At 36.2% G+C, this 22,690-nt stretch overlaps 1 protein-coding gene across 1 annotated transcript; it reads right to left on the reverse strand.

The window, feature by feature from the left end:
* Window positions 1-1,623: 1,623 nt before the first annotated feature.
* On the reverse strand, window positions 1,624-16,226 carry LOC133550489 (coagulation factor IX-like). The gene is made up of 8 exons (XM_061896469.1): window positions 16,147-16,226; window positions 15,572-15,767; window positions 11,622-11,646; window positions 11,406-11,519; window positions 7,055-7,186; window positions 6,644-6,978; window positions 6,421-6,565; window positions 1,624-2,316 (listed from the first exon to the last, which is right to left on the reverse strand). The coding sequence occupies exons 1-8, from the start codon at window positions 16,224-16,226 to the stop codon at window positions 1,757-1,759; spliced, it is 1,587 nt and encodes a 528-aa protein (XP_061752453.1). The 3' UTR covers window positions 1,624-1,756.
* Between the last annotated feature and the right edge of the window lie 6,464 nt (window positions 16,227-22,690).

The following is a 22,690-nucleotide window of genomic DNA, read 5'->3' on the forward strand; positions in this document are numbered from 1 at the left end:
GCTCTGTTCCATAGTAAAGCTTCACCATCAGCTGTGGGGAATGTAAACAAGTGTTTGTGTGGCTTCCCACCTACATCTTTCTTCTTTGACGTCTCCATTATTAATCGAACAAATTGCAAAAGATTCATGCGATTAAAGCAGACGACTTATAGCTGGGATTGGGCTGGGAAAAAAATGTCCGCTACAATCCGTGACGTCACCCGCACGCGTTGTCCTACCGCGACGTTTTCAACAGGATACTTGGCGCAAAATTTAAAATTGCAATTTATTAAACTAAAGCGGCCGTATTGGCATGTGTTGCAATGTTAATATTTCATCATTGATATATAAACTATCAGACTGCGTGATCGGTTTTTGTGGGTTTTAGTAGGCTTTTAAAGCAGCGGTTCTCAAACTTTTTCTTCAAAGTAGTGACCAACGCAATAGCGCAGTAGGCCTAAGTAATCGTCAAAAACGAAGCAGAGGGTTTACGTAACGAGTATATTTGATGTTTTTTCTACACAGTTTTAACAGTAACACTGCTTATTGTGTTACTAGTGTTTTAGTGAGATTATATGGTCGTACCTGAAAGTCGGAAGGGTGTGGCCAGGGGTGTGGTGACCGCCAGTGTCTTTAATGGAAGCCACGTTTCTCAACGAGGCAAGATTTTTTTCTTTTCCCCGTCCTCCACGGTGTAAGCATCCGACAGTCGGGGGCGGCCTTTGGGAGAAGGCAAAAGAGTCCGCAGCTGCAGGAAACGAGGCACAACGCAAGCTCTCCGCTCATAACTACGGTAAGAGCCGACTTAATACCAACATTTTCTCACCGAAACCTGCCGATTGACATGTGGTAGGGAACCATGTTCGCTTGACCGCTCTGTTCCATAGTAAAGCTTCACCATCAGCTGTCGGGAATGTAAACAAGTGTTTGTGTGGCTTCCCACCTACATCTTTCTTCTTTGATGTCTCCATTATTAATTGAACAAATTGCAAAAGGTTCAGCAACACAGATGTCCAGAATACTGTGGAATTATGCGATGAAAGCAGACTAGTTATAGCTGGGATTGGGCTGGGAAAAAAAATGTCCGCTACAATCTGTGACGTCACGCGCAAAGTATCATTGATATATAAACTATCAGACTGCGTGGTCGGTAGTTGTGGGTTTTAGTAGGACTTTGAAAAAAGCAGCGGTTCTCAAACTTTTTTCTTCGAAGTAGTGACCAATGCAGTAGCGCAGGAGGCGAGGCACGACGCAAGCTCTCCGCTCATAACTACGGTAAGAGCGGACTTAATACCAACATTTTGTCACCGAAACTTGCCGGTTGACACGTGGTAGGGAACCATGTTCGCTTGACCGCTCTGTTCCATAGTAAAGCTTCAATGTAAACAATGAAACGCCGGCTGTGTTTGTGTGGCTTCCCACCTACATCTTTCTTCTTTGACGTCTCCATTATTAATCGAACAAATTGAAAAAGATTCATGCGATTAAAGCAGACGACTTATAGCTGGGATTGGGCTGGAACAAAAACGTCCGCTACAATCCGCGACGTCACGCGCACGCCTCGTCATACCGCGACGTTTTCAACAGGAAGACCTAAGTAATCGTCAAAAACGAAGCAGAGGGTTTACGTAACGAGTATATTTGATGTTTTTTTCCACACAGTTTGAACAGTAACACTGTGAGTATTCAATTAAGTGCCGCAGTTTGAGAATCACTGGTTTTAAAGTGTGCAGAGACATGCTGACCGTTGCCTTCACGCCCGGACAGGAAGTGGTCGTCAGCCGTGCGCTCTGATGGCGGTGGTGCTGCTGATCCATTGGTAGTAGCGAGAGAGACGCGTGTAGATGCCGTACTTTCCGTCTTTGGCGCAGCCCTCGCCCCAGCTGACGATGCCGGTCAGGAACCAGGTGTCCCGGAACTTGGTGGCATGCGGCCCCCCGCTGTCCCCCTGGCACGAGTCCCTGCGCTGGCTCTGGAAGCCGGCGCAGAACATGAAGCGCGTGACTTTCAGGCGGCTGCTCTCCATGCACTTGCTGCGGGAAACGAAGGGGAGCTCCACCTTCTGCAGCTTGGAGGCCTGCGGCCCCCCGGAGTTGATGAGCCCCCAGCCGCTCACCAGAGAGCCGGCGGAGTCCTGCAGGAGGTTCTTGGTGAAGTCCTTGGGTCCGAAGCAGATGGGCAGGCGGTGCGGGGACAGCTCCACCGGGGCGGCCAGCTTGAGCAGCGCCACGTCGTGGTTGTACGGCGACTCCTGGTAGTCGTAGGAAGGGTGCACGTGCTCCTCGGCCACCGCGTGGTCTCGCTCCGGACCCTCGGACACGAAGACGTCGTGCTCGCCTGAGACGGGAGAGAGCGGACGACGTGAGGTGTCCCAACTATTTCCATTGAGTATTTAGTCAGCCGGCGATTGTGCAAGTTCTCCCGCTTAAAATGAGGACAGAGGTCTGTAATTTCCATCATAGGTACACTTCAACTGTGAGAGACAGAATGTGGAAAAAAAAAAATCCAGGAATTCACATTAAAGAATTTATTTGTAAATTATGGTGGAAAATAAGTATTTGGCTCAAAATCTCACGATACATGGCCACCATTCATTCTTTCCTTAACACGGATCAATCATAGCAGAAAAACAGCCCCAAAGCATGATGTTTCCACCCCCATGCTTCGCAGTAGGTATGGTGTTCTTGGGAAGCAACTTAGTATTCTTCTTCCTCCAAACACGACCAAGTTCTATTTTGCTTTCATCTGACCACATGACATTCTCCCAATCCTCTGCTGTATCATCCAAGTATCCATTTTGGTATAAACTCAACTCCTCGTGTTTGGAGGAAGAAGAATACTGAGTTGCATCCCAAGAACACCATACCTACTGCGAAGCATGGGGGTGGAAACATCATGCTTTGGGGCTGTTTTTCTGCTAAGGGGACAGGACGATTGATCCGTGTTAAGGAAAGAATGAATGGGGCCATGTATCGTGAGATTTGGAGCCAAAACCTCCTTCCATCAGTGAGAGTTTTGAATGGTTGACCAAATACTTATTTTCCAACATAAATGGAAGGAGGTTTTGGCTCAAAATCTCACGATACATGGCCCCATTCCTTCTTGCCTTAACATGGATCAATCGTAGCAGAAAAACAGCCCCAAAGCATGATGTTTCCACCCCCATGCTTCGCAGTAGGCATGGTGTTCTTGGGATGCAACTCAGTATTCTTCTTCCTCCAAACACGACCAGTTGAGTTTATACCAAAAAGTTCTATTTTGGTTTCATCTGACCACATGATATTCTCCCAATCCTCTGCTGTATCATCCATGTATCCATTTTGGTATAAACTCAACTGGTGGTGTTTGGAGGAAGAAGAATACTGAGTTGCATCAAAATAAGTGTTTGATGAGCATTCCTCAACTTTATCAGTATTTATTGCCACCTTTCCCAACTTCTTTGTCACGTGTTGCTGGCATCAAATTCTAAAGTTAATGATTATTTGCACACAAAAAAATGTTTATCAGTTTGAACATCAAATATGTTGTCTTTGTAGCATATTCAACTGAATATGGGTTGAAAAGGATTTGCAAATCATTGTATTCTGTTTAAATTTACATCTAACACGAGTCTGGAGTATGGCCGATACGGATGCTAATCTGATATCAGCGTGGAATTTTCTGAAGAGAAATGAGTCAGTCACAAGAAAGGTGGGCGTGAAAAACACTTAACAGTCTGGAAAGGACTCATGCTGTCTTTAAGTTGAAGTGGAGTGGTGCCAAGCGGTCACAAGAATTCATCAAGTCAAGTTTACGACGCAGTGACTGCTGTTGTTGTGTGTTGTTATCGCGCTGTGACGCGATAACAAGTGACGCGGACCCGCTTGTTTCCAGATATTTTCTAATACGGGCTTAGAGCACGGGTGTCACAGGTCCAAGTGTAAAAATGAGCCGAAATTTTGGAATGACGAAAAAAAAACAAAAAACTGCAGTTCTAAATGCATCCACTGGGTGTCACAATAGCAAGTATTTGTATTCAATTTAAAGTACCCATGATGGTCACGCACACACTAGGTGTGGCGAGATCATACTTGGCTACCCTTCCGGATTTTCCGGGAGACTCCTGAAATTCAGCGCCTCTCCCGAAATTAAAGCGGAGCTGGAGGCCACGCCCCCTCCAGCTCCATGCGGACCTGAGTTAGGACAGCCTGTTTTCACGTCCGCTTTCCCACAATATAAACAGCGTGTCTGCCCAATGACGTTATAACTGTCAGAAGTGATCGAGGGCCAGTTCTTGGTTTCTTATGTGGGTTTATTCTTAGGCAGTTTCATTAACGTGATAACAACACACAACAACAGCAGTCACGTTTTCGTCTACCGTAAAGCAGTTCGTCTGCCGTAAACAGCAATGTTGTGACACTCTTAAACAGAACATTACTGCCATCTACTGTACATGCATATGGTTAGAAAAATAGTGACAGAGAATAGAACAAGGATGGACAATTCAACCCTTAACTCGACAATGAGTAGATGAGTGTTATGTGTGTGTACATGTGTAAATAAATGAACACTGAAATTCAAGTATTTCATTTATATATCTATATATATATATACATACATTAGATTTTTCTTAGGGTGTTGCCTTTGGGGAAGTGTTCGTCGATCAGAGTGAGGAACTTGTGGACGATACAACCAATATCGGCCACAAGTTCCTCACTCTGATCGACAAACACTTCCCCAAAGGCAACACCCTAAGAAAAATATTCAACAAGAACTACATTAAATTGAGCTACAGCTGTATGAATGACATACAACAAATCATTTCAAACCACAACAAAGCAATTGCAAAAGGACTGCCCACCCCCAGACTAAACGACTCTGAAACCAATAATGAATGTAACTGTCGCAAGAAACCTGATTGCCCTCTCAACGGGGGGTGCTTACAGACATCAGTCGTTTACCAAGCAAAGGCAACACGCAAGGACATTAACGCATCCGACACGTACGTAGGATTAACCGAAGGAGCGCTTAAAACCAGATGGAATAATCACAAGGCCTCCTTTAGAAACCAGACTTTGCGGAATTCTACAGAACTCAGCAAGCACATTTGGAACCTCAAAGACAATAATGTTGAATATTCAATAACATGGCAAATTCTTGCCTCCAGCACACCTTACAACAGTGGTAATAAAAGATGCAACCTGTGCTTGAAAGAGAAACTGTTTATTATATATCATCCAGACCTGTCATCCCTCAACAAGCGCAGTGAAATCATTTCAACATGCCGCCACAGATGGAAACACCTCCTAGGTAACACATGGGCCAATCACCACGCCCCTACACCTGCCTGTACCCACCCACTCTGTGCCCTATACAAACCATTGTATGTGAATGCTTCCATTAAAATCTCCCTCTCAACGGGGGGTGCTTACAAACAGTCGTTTACCAAGCAAAGGTAACACGCAAGGACATTAACACATCCGACACGTACGTAGGATTAACCGAAGGAGCGCTTAAAACCAGATGGAATAATCACAAGGCCTCCTTTAGAAACCAGACTTTGCGGAATTCTACAGAACTCAGCAAGCACATTTGGAACCTCAAAGACAATAATGTTGAATATTCAATAACATGGCAAATTCTTGCCTCCAGCACACCTTACAACAGTGGTAATAAAAGATGCAACCTGTTTATTATGTATCATCCAGACCTGTCATCCCTCAACAGGCGCAGTGAAATCATTTCAAAATGCCGCCACAGACGGAAACACCTCCTAGGTAACACATGAGCCAATCACCACGCCCTACACCTGCCTGTACCCACCCACTCTGTGCTCTATATAAACCATTGTATGTGAATGCTTCCATTAAAATCTCCTGATGTTTGAGGGAACCCCTCATGAAACAGTTCTGTAGAGATGAAGTAATTATATATATATAGTTAGAATTTACTGAAAGTCAAGTATTTCTTTTATATTTATATATATGTATGAAATACTTGACTCTTAACCACGCCCCTGCCTCACCCCCCAACCCCAACCGAGCCCCCCACCTCCCGAAATCGGAGGTGTCAAGGTTGGCAAGTATGGGCAAGATTATTCTGTGCATTTGACCCATCACCCTTGATCACCCCCTGGGAGGCGAGGGGAGCAGTGAGCAGCGGCGGTGGCTGCGCCCGGGAATCCTTTTGATGCTTTAACCCCCCGATTCCAACCCTTGATGCCGAATGCCACCTAAAATGATGTGGCGGGCCACTTTAAATGACGTAACGGGCTTTGAGTTTAACGTCTGCGACTTAGCCGTACGGAGAGTAGCTTCGTGTCTTTCACAGCTCCCTTCGTTGTCCGTTTGACTCATTTTCACGTGATCCAACCTTTTTCTAACGTTCCGCACTACTACTACAAAATAAAAGCGCGCACGATTGCTGTTTTTGAGAGCCCCGGCGTTGATGGCGTCGGCTCACCTGCTCTGACAAAGAAGGGCAACCCGGCCTTTTTGGCCTGGACCAGGCAGTGGGCCGCCGTGATGACCCACACATCGCTGAGCAGGGAACCGCCGCAGAAGACTTCCGCCACCTGGAGCGAGGCCGAGCGGGACATGAGCGCCACCTGCGTGTCCACACGCGCACACACAAGACGTGAGCGAGCGCTCCGGGGGGCGGAGTCAGGGAGTGGGTGATATCATACCTGCCAGGGGACCTCTCCAGGCAGGGCCGTGTCTCCCCCGACAATCCTCTGGTCGCTGTTGGCCTGCGCCGTGACGGAGGTCAGGGTGGGGAAGAAGGACGCCAGAGGCAGCGCGCTGTCGTTGGACGCCGACCTCGCGGGGCGGCTCTTGACCTCCGACCCCAGCGATGCGTTGACCTCCAGTGAAAGGTTGGCGGTCAGGCTGTAGTCGTAGTCCAGCCACTCTTCCGGTATGACGTCATCCTCCTCCTCCACGCTGGAGTTGCCGAAGTGCGTCCTGTTGGACGAGCGCGGCGTGTGGGCGGAGCCTCCGAGTCGACCGCAACTGAACTGTCCTGTCCGATGACACGCCTCCTCCTCACAAGGACCGCCTTATTTTGTGCGCATGTGTGTGTGTGTAGGTGTTGTCACCTGTTGGCTCGCAGGTCCTCAGGTCAGCTGCGAGTCTGTATCCATGTGCACAGCGGCACTTTGCAAGCTCCGCCTCCATCGTGCAGAAGTGTGCGCACCCTCCGTTGTTGACCGAGCACTGCTTGCTGATCTCTGCTGGGCAAACACACTCGTGTGTGTGTGTGTGTGTGTGTGTGTGTGTGTGTGTGTGTGTGTGTGTGTACGTGTGTGTTTTATGAGGGGCCGTTTGAGACATTATTCAGAATTACCTCTTATATACACGCTACTGAAACGCTCTCATACACACTACTGAAACACACATACACGCTACTAAATAACTCTCACACACTACTGGAACCCTCTCATACACACTACTGAAATACTCTCACACACACTACTGAAACACTCTCTTTCCCACTACTGGAACACTCTCATACACATTACTGAAACACTCTCATACACTCCTAAACACTCATACACACTACCACATAACTCTCACACACTACTGGAACCCTCTCATACACACTACTGAAATACTCTCATACACACTACTAAACAACTCTCATACACACTACTGAAACACTCTCATACACATTACTGAAACACTCTCATTCCCACTACTGAAACACTCATAGACAGTCCTAAACTCTCACACACTACTGGAACCCTCTCCCACACACTACTGAAACACTCATACACACTACTGAAACACTCATACACACTACTAACCAACTCTCACACACTACTGGAACCCTCTGATACACACTACTGAAACACTCATACACACTACTAACCAACTCCCACACACTACTGGAACCCTCTCATACACACTGCTTAAACACTCTCATACACACTACTGGAACACTCTTACACACTACTAAACAACTCTCACACACTACTGGAACACTCTCATACACACTACTGAAACACTCATACACACTACTGAACAACTCTAACAACACTACTGAAACCCTCTGATAAACATGACTGAAACACTCTCATACACACTACTGAAACACACATACACGCTACTAAATAACTCTCACACACTACTGGAACCCTCTCATACACACTACTGAAATACTCTCACACACACTACTGAAACACTCTCTTTCCCACTACTGGAACACTCTCATACACATTACTGAAACACTCTCATACACTCCTAAACACTCATACACACTACCACCTAACTCTCACACACTACTGGAACCCTCTCATACACACTACTGAAATACTCTCATACACACTACTAAACAACTCTCATACACACTACTGAAACACTCTCATACACATTACTGAAACACTCTCATTCCCACTAGTGAAACACTCATAGACAGTCCTAAACTCTCACACACTACTGGAACCCTCTCCCACACACTACTGAAACACTCATACACACTACTGAAACACTCATACACACTACTGAAACACTCATACACACTACTAACCAACTCTCACACACTACTGGAACCCTCTGATACACACTACTGAAACACTCATACACACTACTAACCAACTCCCACACACTACTGGAACCCTCTCATACACACTGCTTAAACACTCTCATACACACTACTGGAACACTCTTACACACTACTAAACAACTCTCACACACTACTGGAACACTCTCATACACACTACTGAAACACTCATACACACTACTGAACAACTCTCACACACTACTGAAACCCTCTGATAAACATGACTGAAACACTCATACACACTACTGAAACACTCATACACACTACTAACCAACTCTCGCACAATACTGGAACCCTCTCATACACACTGCTGAAACACTCTCATACACACTACTGGAACACTCATACACACCACTAAACAACTCTCACACACTACTGGAACACTGATACACACTACTGAAACGCTCATGCACACTACTGAACAACTCTCACACACTACTGAAACCCTCTGATAAACCCGACTGAAACCCTCTCATACACGCTACTGAAACACTCATACACACTACTAACCAACTCTCGCACAATACTGGAACCCTCTCATACACTGCTGAAACACTCTCATACACACCACTAAACAACTCTCACACACTACTGGAACACTCTGATACACACTACTGAAACGCTCATACACTACTGAACAATTCTCACACACTACTGAAACACTCTGATAAACACGACTGAAACACTCTCATACACACTACTGAAACACTCATACACACTATTAAACAACTCTCACACACTACTGGAACACTCTCATACACACTACTGAAACACTCATACACACTACTGAACAACTCTCACACACTACTGAAACCCTCTGATAAACACGACTGAAACACTTTCATACACACTACTGAAACACTTTCATACACACTACTGAAACACTCATACACACTACTGAACAACTCACACACACTACTGGAACCCTTTCATAAACACGACTGAAATACTCTCGTGCACACTATTAAACAACTCTCACACACTACTGGAACACTCTCATACACACTACTGAAACACTCATACACACTATTAAACAACTCTCACACACTACTGGAACACTCTCATACACACGACTGAAACACTCATACACACTACTGAACAACTCTCACACACTACTGAAACCCTCTGATAAACACGACTGAAACACTTTCATACACACTACTGAAACACTTTCATACACACTACTGAAACACTCATACACACTACTGAACAACTCACACACACTACTGGAACCCTTTCATAAACACGACTGAAATACTCTCATACACACTACTGAACAATTCTCACACTACTGGAACCCTCTCATAAACACGACTGAAACACTCTCGTGCACACTATTAAACAACTCTCACACACTACTGGAACACTCTCATACACACTACTGAAACACTCATACACACTACTGAACAACTCTCACACACTACTGAAACAGTATACACAGTTATAAACCACTCTCATAAAAAAAAACAATTGCATTTTTTTTCTCTCACATACCTGAAGTCTTTCCATACACACAACTGAAACACTCTCATACAAACTACTGAAATGCTCTTATTCAAACAATTGAATATTTTTTTTCTCTCACACATACTACTGAAACATTTTCATAAACACTACTGAAACACTCTCATGCAAACTACTGAAACGCTCTTATACAAACAACTGAATATTTTTTTCTCTCACACATACTACTGAAGTCCTTCCATACACACTACTGAAACACCTCTCTCATACACACAAGTGAAACGTCCATACACACGACTGAAACACTCTCATACACGATAGTGAAACACCTATACACACTACTGAAACACTTTCATGCACACTACTGAAACGCTCCTATTCAAACAACTGAATATTTTTTCTCTTTCACATACTACTGAAACACTTTCATAAACACTATTTAAACACTCACATACACACTACTGAAACGCTCTTATACAAACAACTGAATATTTTTTTCTCTCACACATTCGACTGAAACCCTTCCATACACACTACTGAAACACTCTCATACACACAAGTGAAACGCCTATACACACTACTGAAACACTTTCATACACACTACTGAAACGCTCTCAATCAAACTACTGAAAGGCTCTTATTCAAACAACTGATTATTTTTTCTCTCACACATACGACTGAAACCCTTTCATACAGACTACTGAAACACTCTCATACACACTACTGAAACGCTTTCATACAAATTACTGAAACGGTCTTATTCAAACAACTGAATATTTTTGTCTCTTACAGATACTACTGAAACACTTTCATAAACACTACTGAAACACTCTCATTCACACTACTGAAAAGCTCTCATACAAACTACTGAAACACTCTTATACAAACAACTGATTATTTTTTTCTCTCACACATACAACTGAAACCCTTTTATACACACTACTGAAACACTCATACACGTAAGTGAAACGCCTATTAACACTACTGAAAGACTTTCATACACACGACTGAAACGCTCTTATACAAACAACTGAATATTTTTTTCTCTCACACATACGACTGAAACCCTTTCATACACACTACTGAAACACTCTCATACACAATAGTGAAATTTTCTCGTGCACACTACTGTAAATGTTTTCTCTCATGCACACGACTGAAACCCTCTCATACACACTACTAAAACACTCTCATACAGTGTATGACAGCGTTTCTCATACACACAAGTAAAAAAACTTACACACTGCTGAAACACTCGTGAAATCCTCTCATACACACTACGTAAACTCAGCGCGTTTTATCCATGTGTATGAGAGAATATTTTTTCAGTTGTGTGTGTGAGAGCATTTCAGTCGTGTGTGTAAGCGCTAATTTTAAATAAAGTCCCTTGCAGCCCCTCATAAGCGTGTGCTCACCACACTTACCGATCTCACAGTTTTTGCCGCTAAAGTTTTCGCCACACCAGCAAACGTAAGAATTGACGCCGTCTTGGCACACGCCATCATTCTGGCAAGGGGGGGGCTTGCACTGGTCGCCATCTGTGCACGTGTAGAACACACACACGCACACACACACACACACACACACGCAGGCATGAACACGCCGAGAGTCCACAGTGATGGCCGACGTGCAGAACTCACCAATGTACCCGGCCCAGAATTCCATCTAGAAACAAGGAGACGGTCAAGGAAGCTTTGATGACATCATCGTTGTGTGTGTGTGTGTGTGTGCGTGTGTGTTCTTGTCTTTCTAGCCTTCTTGAGACACCAACAAGGAAAAGTAGCTGCCATATGAGGAGGTGTGAGCAATTGATTGATTGATTGATTGAGAAGTTTAATGATATCTTAAAGAATTGAATCCATGTAATGCTTTAAAAAGGCAATAGGATGGCACAAAAAGCCAAAAGGCTTGTTTCCATTGTGGTCCATTAAATATGTATCACATTTGATACATTCAATTAAAAAATATATTTAACCCGTACCATGTATATAAAGTAAATACATTAAAAAAAAGATAAATTATGTACATATACACAGGTGATTTGAAAAACAATATATACAAAGACAAAAACAATATATCCAACAACATATGAAATAACAAGTGTGGGTAAGAAATTGATATGCGACCCTTTTGGCCAAAATTAATACAAATAAATAAATATGTATATAGAGACATACTGTAATAACTTCAAGTAAATAATGAAGATGTAAAAATAACAAATAAAAGTAAATTAAGTAGCTTTTTTTCTCACAATGTGTCGACTTTTCTTATAAAATCGAGAACAATTCCTCATATTCTTATCGGTTTCTGTAGTATTGCAATATTTTCTCGTGAAATTAAAATTCTTAGTTATTCATGCAAAATGGTGACATTTGTCATATAGAATTCTCCATCCATCCATCCATTTTCTACCGCTTATTCCCTTTTGGGGTCGCGGGGGGCGCTGGCGCCTATCTCAGCTACAATCGGGCGGAAGGCGGGGTACACCCTGGACAAGTCGCCACCTCATCGCAGGTCATATAGAATTCTGACTATTACTATTTTTTGTTGTTGTTCTTGTTTTGAATAAAATGATGACCTTTGTCACAATTTTGCCAAGTAAAAAATCGTATTAATAGTATAATATTGCCGGCGTTTTTTTTTCCGTTTTCTATTAAAATCGGGACTTTTGTCGGGTAAAATTGCCGCTGTTTTCATAAAATTGCCAACATTTTAATGGATTTTATTTGTAAAAAGCACTTTACATTGAACGAACAACCTCAAAGTGCTAGAGTATATTTAAAAAAAAAAAAATAATAATAATAATAATGAAAAATAAATTAAATAAAAACTAAAACAGCCTAGTGGCAAGAACTAGAATACATATATCATATTTAAGCTTTTCTTGTAAAATTGCGACTTTTATCACAACATCGCACGAATGTTCTCTAATGGACATTATTGTTTGACCAGGTTTATTATAGTTTATTGATGTTCATAAATGTCCTATGTTTATTAATTTTTTTTTAATGGATATTTTTGTTTGATAATGTTCTTTATATATACAAACCCCGTTTCCATATGAGTTGGGAAATGGTGTTAGATGTAAATATAAACAGAATACAATGATTTGCAAATCCTTTTCAAGCCATATTCAGTTAAATATGCTACAAAAACAACATATTTGATGTTCAAACTCACACATTTTTTATTTTCTCTGCAATTAATCATTAACTTTAGAATTTCATGGCTGCAACACGTGCCAAAGTAGTTGGGAAAGGGCATGTTCACCACGGTGTTACATCACCTTTTCTTTTAACAACACTCAATAAACGTTTGGGAACTGAGGAAACTAATTGTTGAAGCTTTGAAAGTGGAATTCTTTCCCATTCTTGTTTTATGTAGAGCTTCAGTCCTTCAACAGTCCGGGGTCTCCGCTGTCCTATTTTACGCTTCATAATGCGCCACATGTTTTCGATGGGACTGCAGGCGGGCCAGGAAAGTACTCGCACTCTTTTACTACGAAGCCACGCTGTTGTAACACTTGTCTTGCTGAAATAAGCAGGGGCGTCCATGATATTGTTGCTTGGATGACAACATATGTTGCTCCAAAACCTGTATGTACCTTTCAGCATTAATGGTGCCTTCACAGATGTGTAAGTTACCCATGCCTTGGGCTCTAATGCACCCCCATACCATCACACATGCTGGATTTTCAACTTTGTGCCTATAACAATCCGAATGGTTATTTTCCTCTTTGTTCTGGAGGACACCACGTCCTCTGTGGGTTTGGCTCTGCATAGTAGAGTTTTAACTTGCACTTACAGATGTAGCGACCAATTGTAGTTACTGACAGTGGTTTTACGAAGTCTTCCTGAGCCCTTATGGTGATATCCTTTACACACTGATGTCGGTTTTTGATGCGGTACCGCTTGAGGGATCAAAAGTCGGTAATATCATCGCTAACGTACAGTGATTTCTCCACATTCTCTGAACCTTTTGATGATTTTACGGACCATAGATGGTAAAATCCCAAAATTCCTTGCAATAGCTCGTTGAGAAATGTTGTTCTAAAACTGTTCGACAATTTGCTTACAAAGTGGTGACCCTCACCCCATCCTTGTTTGTGAATTACTTAGCATTTCATGGAAGCTGCTTTTATACCCAATCATGGCACCCACCTGTTCCCAATTAGCCTGCACACCTGTGGGACGTTCCATATAAGTGTTTGATGAGCGTTCCTCAACGTTATCAATATTTATTGCCACCTTTCCCAACTTCTTTGTCACGTGTTGCTGGCATCAAATTCTAAAATTAATGATTATTTGCCACAACAAAAAAAAGTTTATGAGTTTGAACATCAAATATGTTGTCTTTGTAGCATATTCAACTGAATATGGCTTGAAAAGGATTTGCAAATCATTGTATTCTGTTTATATTTACATCTAACACAATTTCCCAACTCGTATGGAAACGGGGTTTGTATGTATATATATATATATATATATATATATATATATATATATATATATATATATATATATATATATATATATATATATATATATATATATATATATATATATATATATATATATATATATACATATATATATACATATATATATATATATATATATATATATACATATATATATATATATACATATATATATATATATATATATACATATATACATATATATATATATACATATATATATATATAAATATATACATATATATATATATATATACATATATATATATATATACATATATATATATATATATATATATATATACATATATACATATATATATATCTATATATATATATATATATAGATATATATATATATATATATATATATATATAGGCGCCAGCGCCCCCCGCGACCCCAAAAGGGAATAAGCGGTAGAAAAAGGATGTATATATATATATATATATATATATATATATATATGTCTTGATTTTTCCCACACCTACATATATATATATATATATATATATCCATCCTTTTTCTACCGCTTATTCCCTTTTGGGGTCGCGGGGGGCGCTGGCACCTATATATATATATATATGTATATATATATATATATATATATATATATATATATATATATATATATATATATATATATATATATATATATACATACAAACCCCGTTTCCATATATATATATATTTTCTTGTAAAATTTCAACTGTGATTGAGTAAAATTCAAACTTTTATCACAACATTGCACAAATGCTACATTTTCCTTGCAAAATTTTGACTTGCGTTGGGTAAACAGCCACCCGGACAGCTGCTGCATTGAGTGACGACATTTTTCATAATACCGCCAAAATTCTAGGTTTTTCTTGTGAAACTGGGACCTTTTTCTTGTGGAATTCCAACTCCTTTTTCACAACAAGGTTTTTTTACATTTGCATAGTATGTATATATTATTAATGTTGTAAATACACTTCTTTATATATCTAGAAAAGGGTGGTCCTAAAGAAGTAGGCCTTTTTTGGGGGGGGAGGTCTCAAGAAGGTAACAAATACAAGAGTGTGTGTGTGTGTGCGTGTGTGTGTGTGTGTGTGTGTGTGTGTGTGTGTACGCACAGTTTTCTCCTCGTCCTCAAACACCTCCCGGGCCTCCTCCAGGGTGCAGGTCTCCTCCTTGCACTCGCGCTCCAGGTTGCCCACCTTGACTTCCTCAAAAAGGCCGCTGTTGTACCTGCGCAGGCGCTGCAGCACGCCGTGTGCCGCTTGCTGCGTCACGAAGACGCCGCCTGTGGGCGACACCCGCGGAACCTTTCTTGAGTCCTAAACGGGTTATACTCGTACTGCGCTTTTTCTACCCTCGAGGTACTCGAAGCGCTTTGACACTATTTCCACATTCACCCGTTCACACACATTCACCCATTCACGCACGTGCGAGGCACGTGCGAGGCCCCCTAACTAACCACCAGCCATCAGGAGCAAGACACCTTCAGCCTTGACCAGGTTGGAAGAAGGTGGGGATCGAACCAGGAACCGCTCAGCCACTCTCTCCCGGTTTTATTTTGAACGCCCTTATTCGGACAACGTCCCCTTTCTGCGTGACCTATGACCTCCCTACTCCCCCCACACACACACACATGTTTTGTTTTCAACACAACGACATCACAAGCCACCCACCAGCAGGCCTCGCTTACCCGTGTTTGTCGCCGTGGCGCCGCCGTACAATCCCGCAGTTTGGAAGAGGAAAGGCAGCCGCCAAATACACCACCGCCATCTTAAATTTCAACACACACACACACACACACACACACACACACACACGACTCCAAAGTACAATTACACTGTTTACCCTGCGTGTGTGTGTGTGTTTGTTGTGTGCGTTTGTTACGTGCTTGAAACGATGCTATTAATGGATGAGAAGGACTATGCAGTAAATGTTGATATCATTCATTTTTGTTTATGTTCAATAATGTTTATTAATATTCAAGCACGTTCATTAATATTTATACATTTTTAATTCAATATGTGTTCAGTAATGATTATTTTTTGTTTATTATTATTCATTCATGTTCAATAATGTTTATTAATATTCATTTGTCTTCAATAATGTTCATTAAATGTTTATTATTATTATTCAGTTTGTTCATTATTGCTTAATAAATATTCAATAATGTTCATTAATGTTTATTATTAATGTTCATCAATGACTATAAAAATAAATAAATGTTCAATCGTGTTTATTAATATTCATTTGTCTTCAATAATGTTCATTAAATGTTATTATTATTATTCAGTTTGTTCATTATTGCTTAATAAATATTCGTTCATGTTCATTAATGTTTATTTATATAAACTTGAGTTCAATAATGTTCATTAATGTTTATTATTAATGTTCATTAGTGACTATAAATATAAATAAATGTTCAATCGTGTTTATTAATATTCATTTGTCTACAATAATGTTCATTAAATATTTATTATTATTATTCAGTTTGTTCATTATTGCTTAATAAATATTCATTCATGTTCATTAATGTTTATTTATATAAACTTGTGTTCAATAATGTTCATTAATGTTTATTATTAATGTTCATTAATGACTATAAATATAAATAAATGTTCAATCGTGTTTATTAATATTCATTTGTCTTCATAATTTTCATTAATTGTTTATTATTATTCAATTTGTTCATTATTGCGTAATAAATATTCATTCATGTTCATTAATGTTTATTGATATAAACTTGTGTTCAATAATGTTCATTAATGTTTATTATTAATGTTCATCAATGACTACAAAAATAAATAAATTGTTCAATCGTGTTTGTTAATATTCATTGTCTTCAATAATGTTCATTGTTTTATTATTATTATTCAGTTTCTTCATTATTGCTTAATAAATATTCATTCATGTTCATTAATGTTTACTTATATAAACTTGTGTTCAATAATGTTCATTAATGTTTATTATTAATGTTCATTAATGACTATAAATATAAATTCATGTTCAATCGTGTTTATTCATGTTTATTAATATTCATTCGTCTTCAATAATGTTCATTAAATGTTTAATATTATTATTCAGTTTGTCATTATTGCTTAATAAATATTCATTCATGTTCATTAATGTTTATTTATATAAGCTTGTGTTCAGTAATGTTCATTAATGTTTATTATTAATGTTCATTAGTGACTATAAATATAAATAAATGATCAATCGTGTTTATTAATATTCATTTGTCTTCAATAATGTTCATTAAATGTTTATTATTATTATTCAGTTTCTTCATTATTGCTTAATAAATATTCATTCATGTTCATTAATGTTTATTTCTATAAACTTGTGTTCAATAATCTTCATTAATGTTTATTATTAATGTTCATTAATGACTATAAAAATAAATTCATTTTCAATCGTGTTTATTCATGTTTATTAATATTCATTCGTCTTCAATAATGTTCATTAAATGTTTATTATTATTATTCAGTTTGTTCATTATTGCTTAATAAATATTCATTCATGTTCATTAATGTTTATTTATATAAACTTGTGTTCAATAATGTTCATTAATGTTTATTATCAATGTTCATTGATGACTATAAAAATAAATAAATGTTCAATCGTGTTTATTAATATTCATTTGTCTTCAAAAATGTTCATTAATTGTTTATTATTATTCAGTTTGTTCATTATTGCTTAATAAATATTCATTCATGTTCATTAATGTTTATTTATATAAACTTGTGTTCAATAATGTTCATTAATGTTTATTATTAATGTTCATCAATGACTACAAAAATAAATAAATGTTCAATCGTGTTTATTAATATTCATTTGTCTTCAATAATGTTCATTAATTGTTTATTATTATTCCGTTTGTTCATTATTGCTTAATAAATATTCATTCATGTTCATTAATGTTTATTTATATAAACTTGTGTTCAATAATGTTCATTAATGTTTATTATTAATGTTCATCAATGACTACAAAAATAAATAAATGTTCAATCGTGTTTGTTAATATTCATTTGTCTTCAATAATGTTCATTGTTTATTATTATTATTCAGTTTCTTCATTATTGCTTAATAAATATTCGTTCATGTTCATTAATGTTTACTTATATAAACTTGTGTTCAATAATGTTCATTAATGTTTATTATTAATGTTCATTAATGACTATAAATATAAATTCATGTTCAATCGTGTTTATTCATGTTTATTAATATTCATTCGTCTTCAATAATGTTCATTAAATGTTTATTATTATTATTCAGTTTGTTCATTATTGCTTAATAAATATTCGTTCATGTTCATTAATGTTTATTTATATAAACTTGAGTTCAATGATGTTCATTAATGTTTATTATTAATGTTAATCAATGACTACAAAAATAAATAAATGTTCAATCGTGTTTATTAATATTCATTTGTCTTCAATAATGTTCATTAAATGTTTATTATTATTATTCAGTTTCTTCATTATTGCGTAATAAATATTCGTTCATGATCATTAATGTTTATTTATATAACCTTGTGTTCAATAATGTTCATTAATGTTTATTATTAATGTTCATTAGTGACTATAAATATAAATGAATGTTCAATCGTGTTTATTAATATTCATTTGTCTTCAATAATGTTCATTAATTGTTTATTATTATTATTCAGTTTGTTCATTATTGCTTAATAAATATTCATTCATGTTCATTAATGTTTATTTATATAAACTTGTGTTCAATAATGTTCATTAATGTTTATTATTAATGTTCATTAATGACTATAAGTATAAATTCATGTTCAATCGTGTTTATTCATGTTAATTAATATTCATTTGTCTTCAATAATTTTCATAAATTGTTTATTATTATTCAGTTTGTTCATTATTGCTTAATAAATATTCATTCATGTTCATTAATGTTTATTTATATAAACTTGTGTTCAATAATGTTCATTAATGTTTATTATCAATGTTCATTAATGACTATAAAAATAAATAAATGTTCAATCGTGTTTATTAATATTCATTTGTCTTCAATAATGTTCATTAAATGTTTATTATTATTATTCAGTTTGTTCATTATTGCATAATAAATATTCGTTCATGTTCATTAATGTTTATTGATATAAACTTGAGTTCAATAATGTTCATTAATGTTTATTATTAATGTTCATCAATGACTACAAAAATAAATAAATGTTCAATCGTGTTTATTAATATTCATTTGTCTCCAATAATGTTCATTAAATGTTCATTATTATTATTCAGTTTGTTCATTATTGCTTAATAAATATTCATTCATGTTCATTAATGTTTATTTATATAAACGTGTGTTCAATAATGTTCATTAATGTTTATTATTAATGTTCATTAATGACTATAAATATAAATTCATGTTCAATTGTGTTTATTCATGTTTATTAATATTAATTTCTCTTCAATAATGTTCATTAAATATGTATTATTATTATTCAGTTTGTTCATTATTGCTTAATAAATATTCATTCATGTTCATTAATGTTTATTATTAATGTTTATTAATGACTATAAATATACATTCATGTTCAATCGTGTTTATTAATGTTTATTCATATTAATTTGTGTTCAATCATGTGTATAAATGTTCATTAATGTTTACTAATATTAAGTCGAGTTAAATTATTTTCATTAATGGTTATTAATATTAAATAGTGATCAACAATGTTTGTTAATAATTATTAATAATCATTTGTGTTCATTAATGTCTATAAATATTCATTCATGTTAAATCATGTTTATTGATATTCATGTGTGTTCAATAATTTTCATTAATGTTTATTGATACTAATTTGTGCTAAATAGTGTTCATTATTGTTTATTATTAGTTTGTGTTCGATAATGTTCGTTATTGTTTATTATTATTCAGTTTGTTCATTAAAGTTTTTTACTATTAATTTGTGTTCAATAATATCCACTCATGTTCATTAATATTAATTCGTGTTCAATAATGTTCATTAATCGTTATTAATATTAATTTGTGATCAACAATGTTCGTTAATGTTGAATATTTATTTGTGTTCATTAATGTTTACTATTATTTGTTTGTGTTCATTAATGTCTATAAATATTAATTAGTGTTAAATCATGTTTATTCATGTTCATTAATTTTAATTCATGTTCAATAATTTTCATTATTGTTTATTCATATTAATGTGTGTTCAATAATTTTCATTAATGTTTATTCATATTCATTTGTTTTCAATAATGTTCATTAAGGTTTATTAATATTAATGTGTGTTCAATAATGTTTATAAATATTCATTCGTGTTCATCATGTGTAAAAATCTTCATTAATGTTTACTAATATTAATTTGTGTTAAATAATTTTCATTAATTTTAATTAATATTAATTTGTGATCATCAATGTTTGTTAATGTTTATTAATATTAATTTGTGTTCATTAATATCTATAAATATTCATTCATGTTAAATCATGTTTATTCATGTTCATTTGTGTTTATTAATATTAATTTGTGTTTAGTAATTTTCATTCGTTTTTCATACTCATTTGTGTTCAATAATGTTCATTAATATTTATAAATATTATTGTTTATTGCTATCTATTTATTGCTTATTAATGTTCATTATTGTTTTATTGTTTATATTTAATATAGTCATGTTAATTATTGTTTATTAATGTTCAAATGTTTTTGTTTATGTTCATAAATGTTTAGTAATGTTCATTATTGTTGAATGTTTATTGATATCTTAATATTCTCTAATATTTGTTAAATAATGTTCATTATTGTTGAAAGCTTATTGATTTGAGTAATATTTTTTTTATATTTATTGTGCACTGACGTTTATAAAGCCTCATAATTCAGTGTGTGTGTGTGTGTGTGTGTGTGTGTGCTGAGTCAGCAGGTGTCCGAATTGGATGCAAGCAGAGACGTCACCTCCGTCCTGGACATAACTCCTCCCCCTTGTCCTTCTGGACCAATCGCAGGCCTCTCGCCATGACAGGAAGTCAAAATAAACAAGCGTGTTGCCGTGGTTACCAAATGGAGGTCTGTGTGTGTGTGTAAGTCGAACGGGCGGACGTGAGGCCCGCGGCGTGCACGTGTCGGTGGTCTACATGAGCGGGAAAACCAGGCGAGAGGACAAGGAGGACGGGGTCAAAGGTCAGTGTTCTTCTTACTTGACAACATGGCAGCAGGACACTTTTGGTTTCGCTTTAATTTTAATATCCTCACGTGCACGCTCACGCACGTGCACGTTGGATGCCAGTTTAGTCAATATTACATTATTAGAGTACTCTTGTAGTAATATTACGCTGTTCAAATAATATTCTAGTAAATATTACATTATTCCAATAATATTGTAGTAAATATTACATGTTTTCAATATTATTGTAGTAAATATTACATGATTCAAAATTATTGTAGTAAATATTGCATAATTTAAATACAATTGTAGTAAATATTACATTATTCCAATAATATTGTTGTAAATATTACATGACTCAAATATTCTTGTAGTAAATATTACGATGTTTAAATATTATTGTAGTAAATATTACATTATTCAAATAATATTGTAGTAAATATTACATGTTTTCAATACTATTGTAGTAAATATTACATGTTTTCAATAATATTGTAGTAAATATTACATGATTCAAATAATATTGTAGTAAATATTACATGATTCAAATATTGTAGTAAATATTACATGATTCAAATATTATTGTAGTAAATATTACTTGGTTAAAATACTATTGTAGTAAATATTACATTATTCAAATAATATTGTAGTAAATATTACATGACTCCAATAATATTGTAGTAAATATTACATGACTCCAATAATATTGTTGTAAATATTACATGATTCAAATATTATTGTAGTAAATATCACATGTTTTAAGTACAATTGTAGTAAATATTAAATTATTCAAATAATATTGTAGTAAATATTATGTGATTCAAATATTATTGTAGTAAATATTACATGATTCAAATAATATTGTTGTAAATATTACATTATTCCAATATTATTGTAGTAAATATTACATTATTCAAATAATATTGTAGTAAATATTACATGATTCCAATATTATTGTAGTAAATATTACATGATTCCAATAATATTGTAGTAAATATTACTTGGTTCAAATATTATTGTAGTAAATATTACATGACTCCAATAATATTGTTGTAAATATTACATGTTTCAAATATTATTGTAGTAAATATTACA

This window comes from Nerophis ophidion, linkage group LG04 (genome assembly GCF_033978795.1).
Source record: "Nerophis ophidion isolate RoL-2023_Sa linkage group LG04, RoL_Noph_v1.0, whole genome shotgun sequence".
Classification (NCBI taxonomy): domain Eukaryota; kingdom Metazoa; phylum Chordata; class Actinopteri; order Syngnathiformes; family Syngnathidae; genus Nerophis; species Nerophis ophidion.

Excerpts from the sequence above, each read along its gene's own strand:
- LOC133550489 (XM_061896469.1), bottom strand. The coding sequence starts at position 16,226 with ATGGCGGTGGTGTATTTGGCGGCTGCCTTTCCTCTTCCAAACTGCGGG. Across the intron at positions 15,768-16,146 it reads CGCCACGGCGACAAACACGG|AAAGGTTCCGCGGGTGTCGC; the intron begins GTAAGCGAGGCC and ends TTAGGACTCAAG. Across the intron at positions 6,979-7,054 it reads GAGGACCTGCGAGCCAACAG|GACAGTTCAGTTGCGGTCGA; the intron begins GTGACAACACCT and ends GTCATCGGACAG.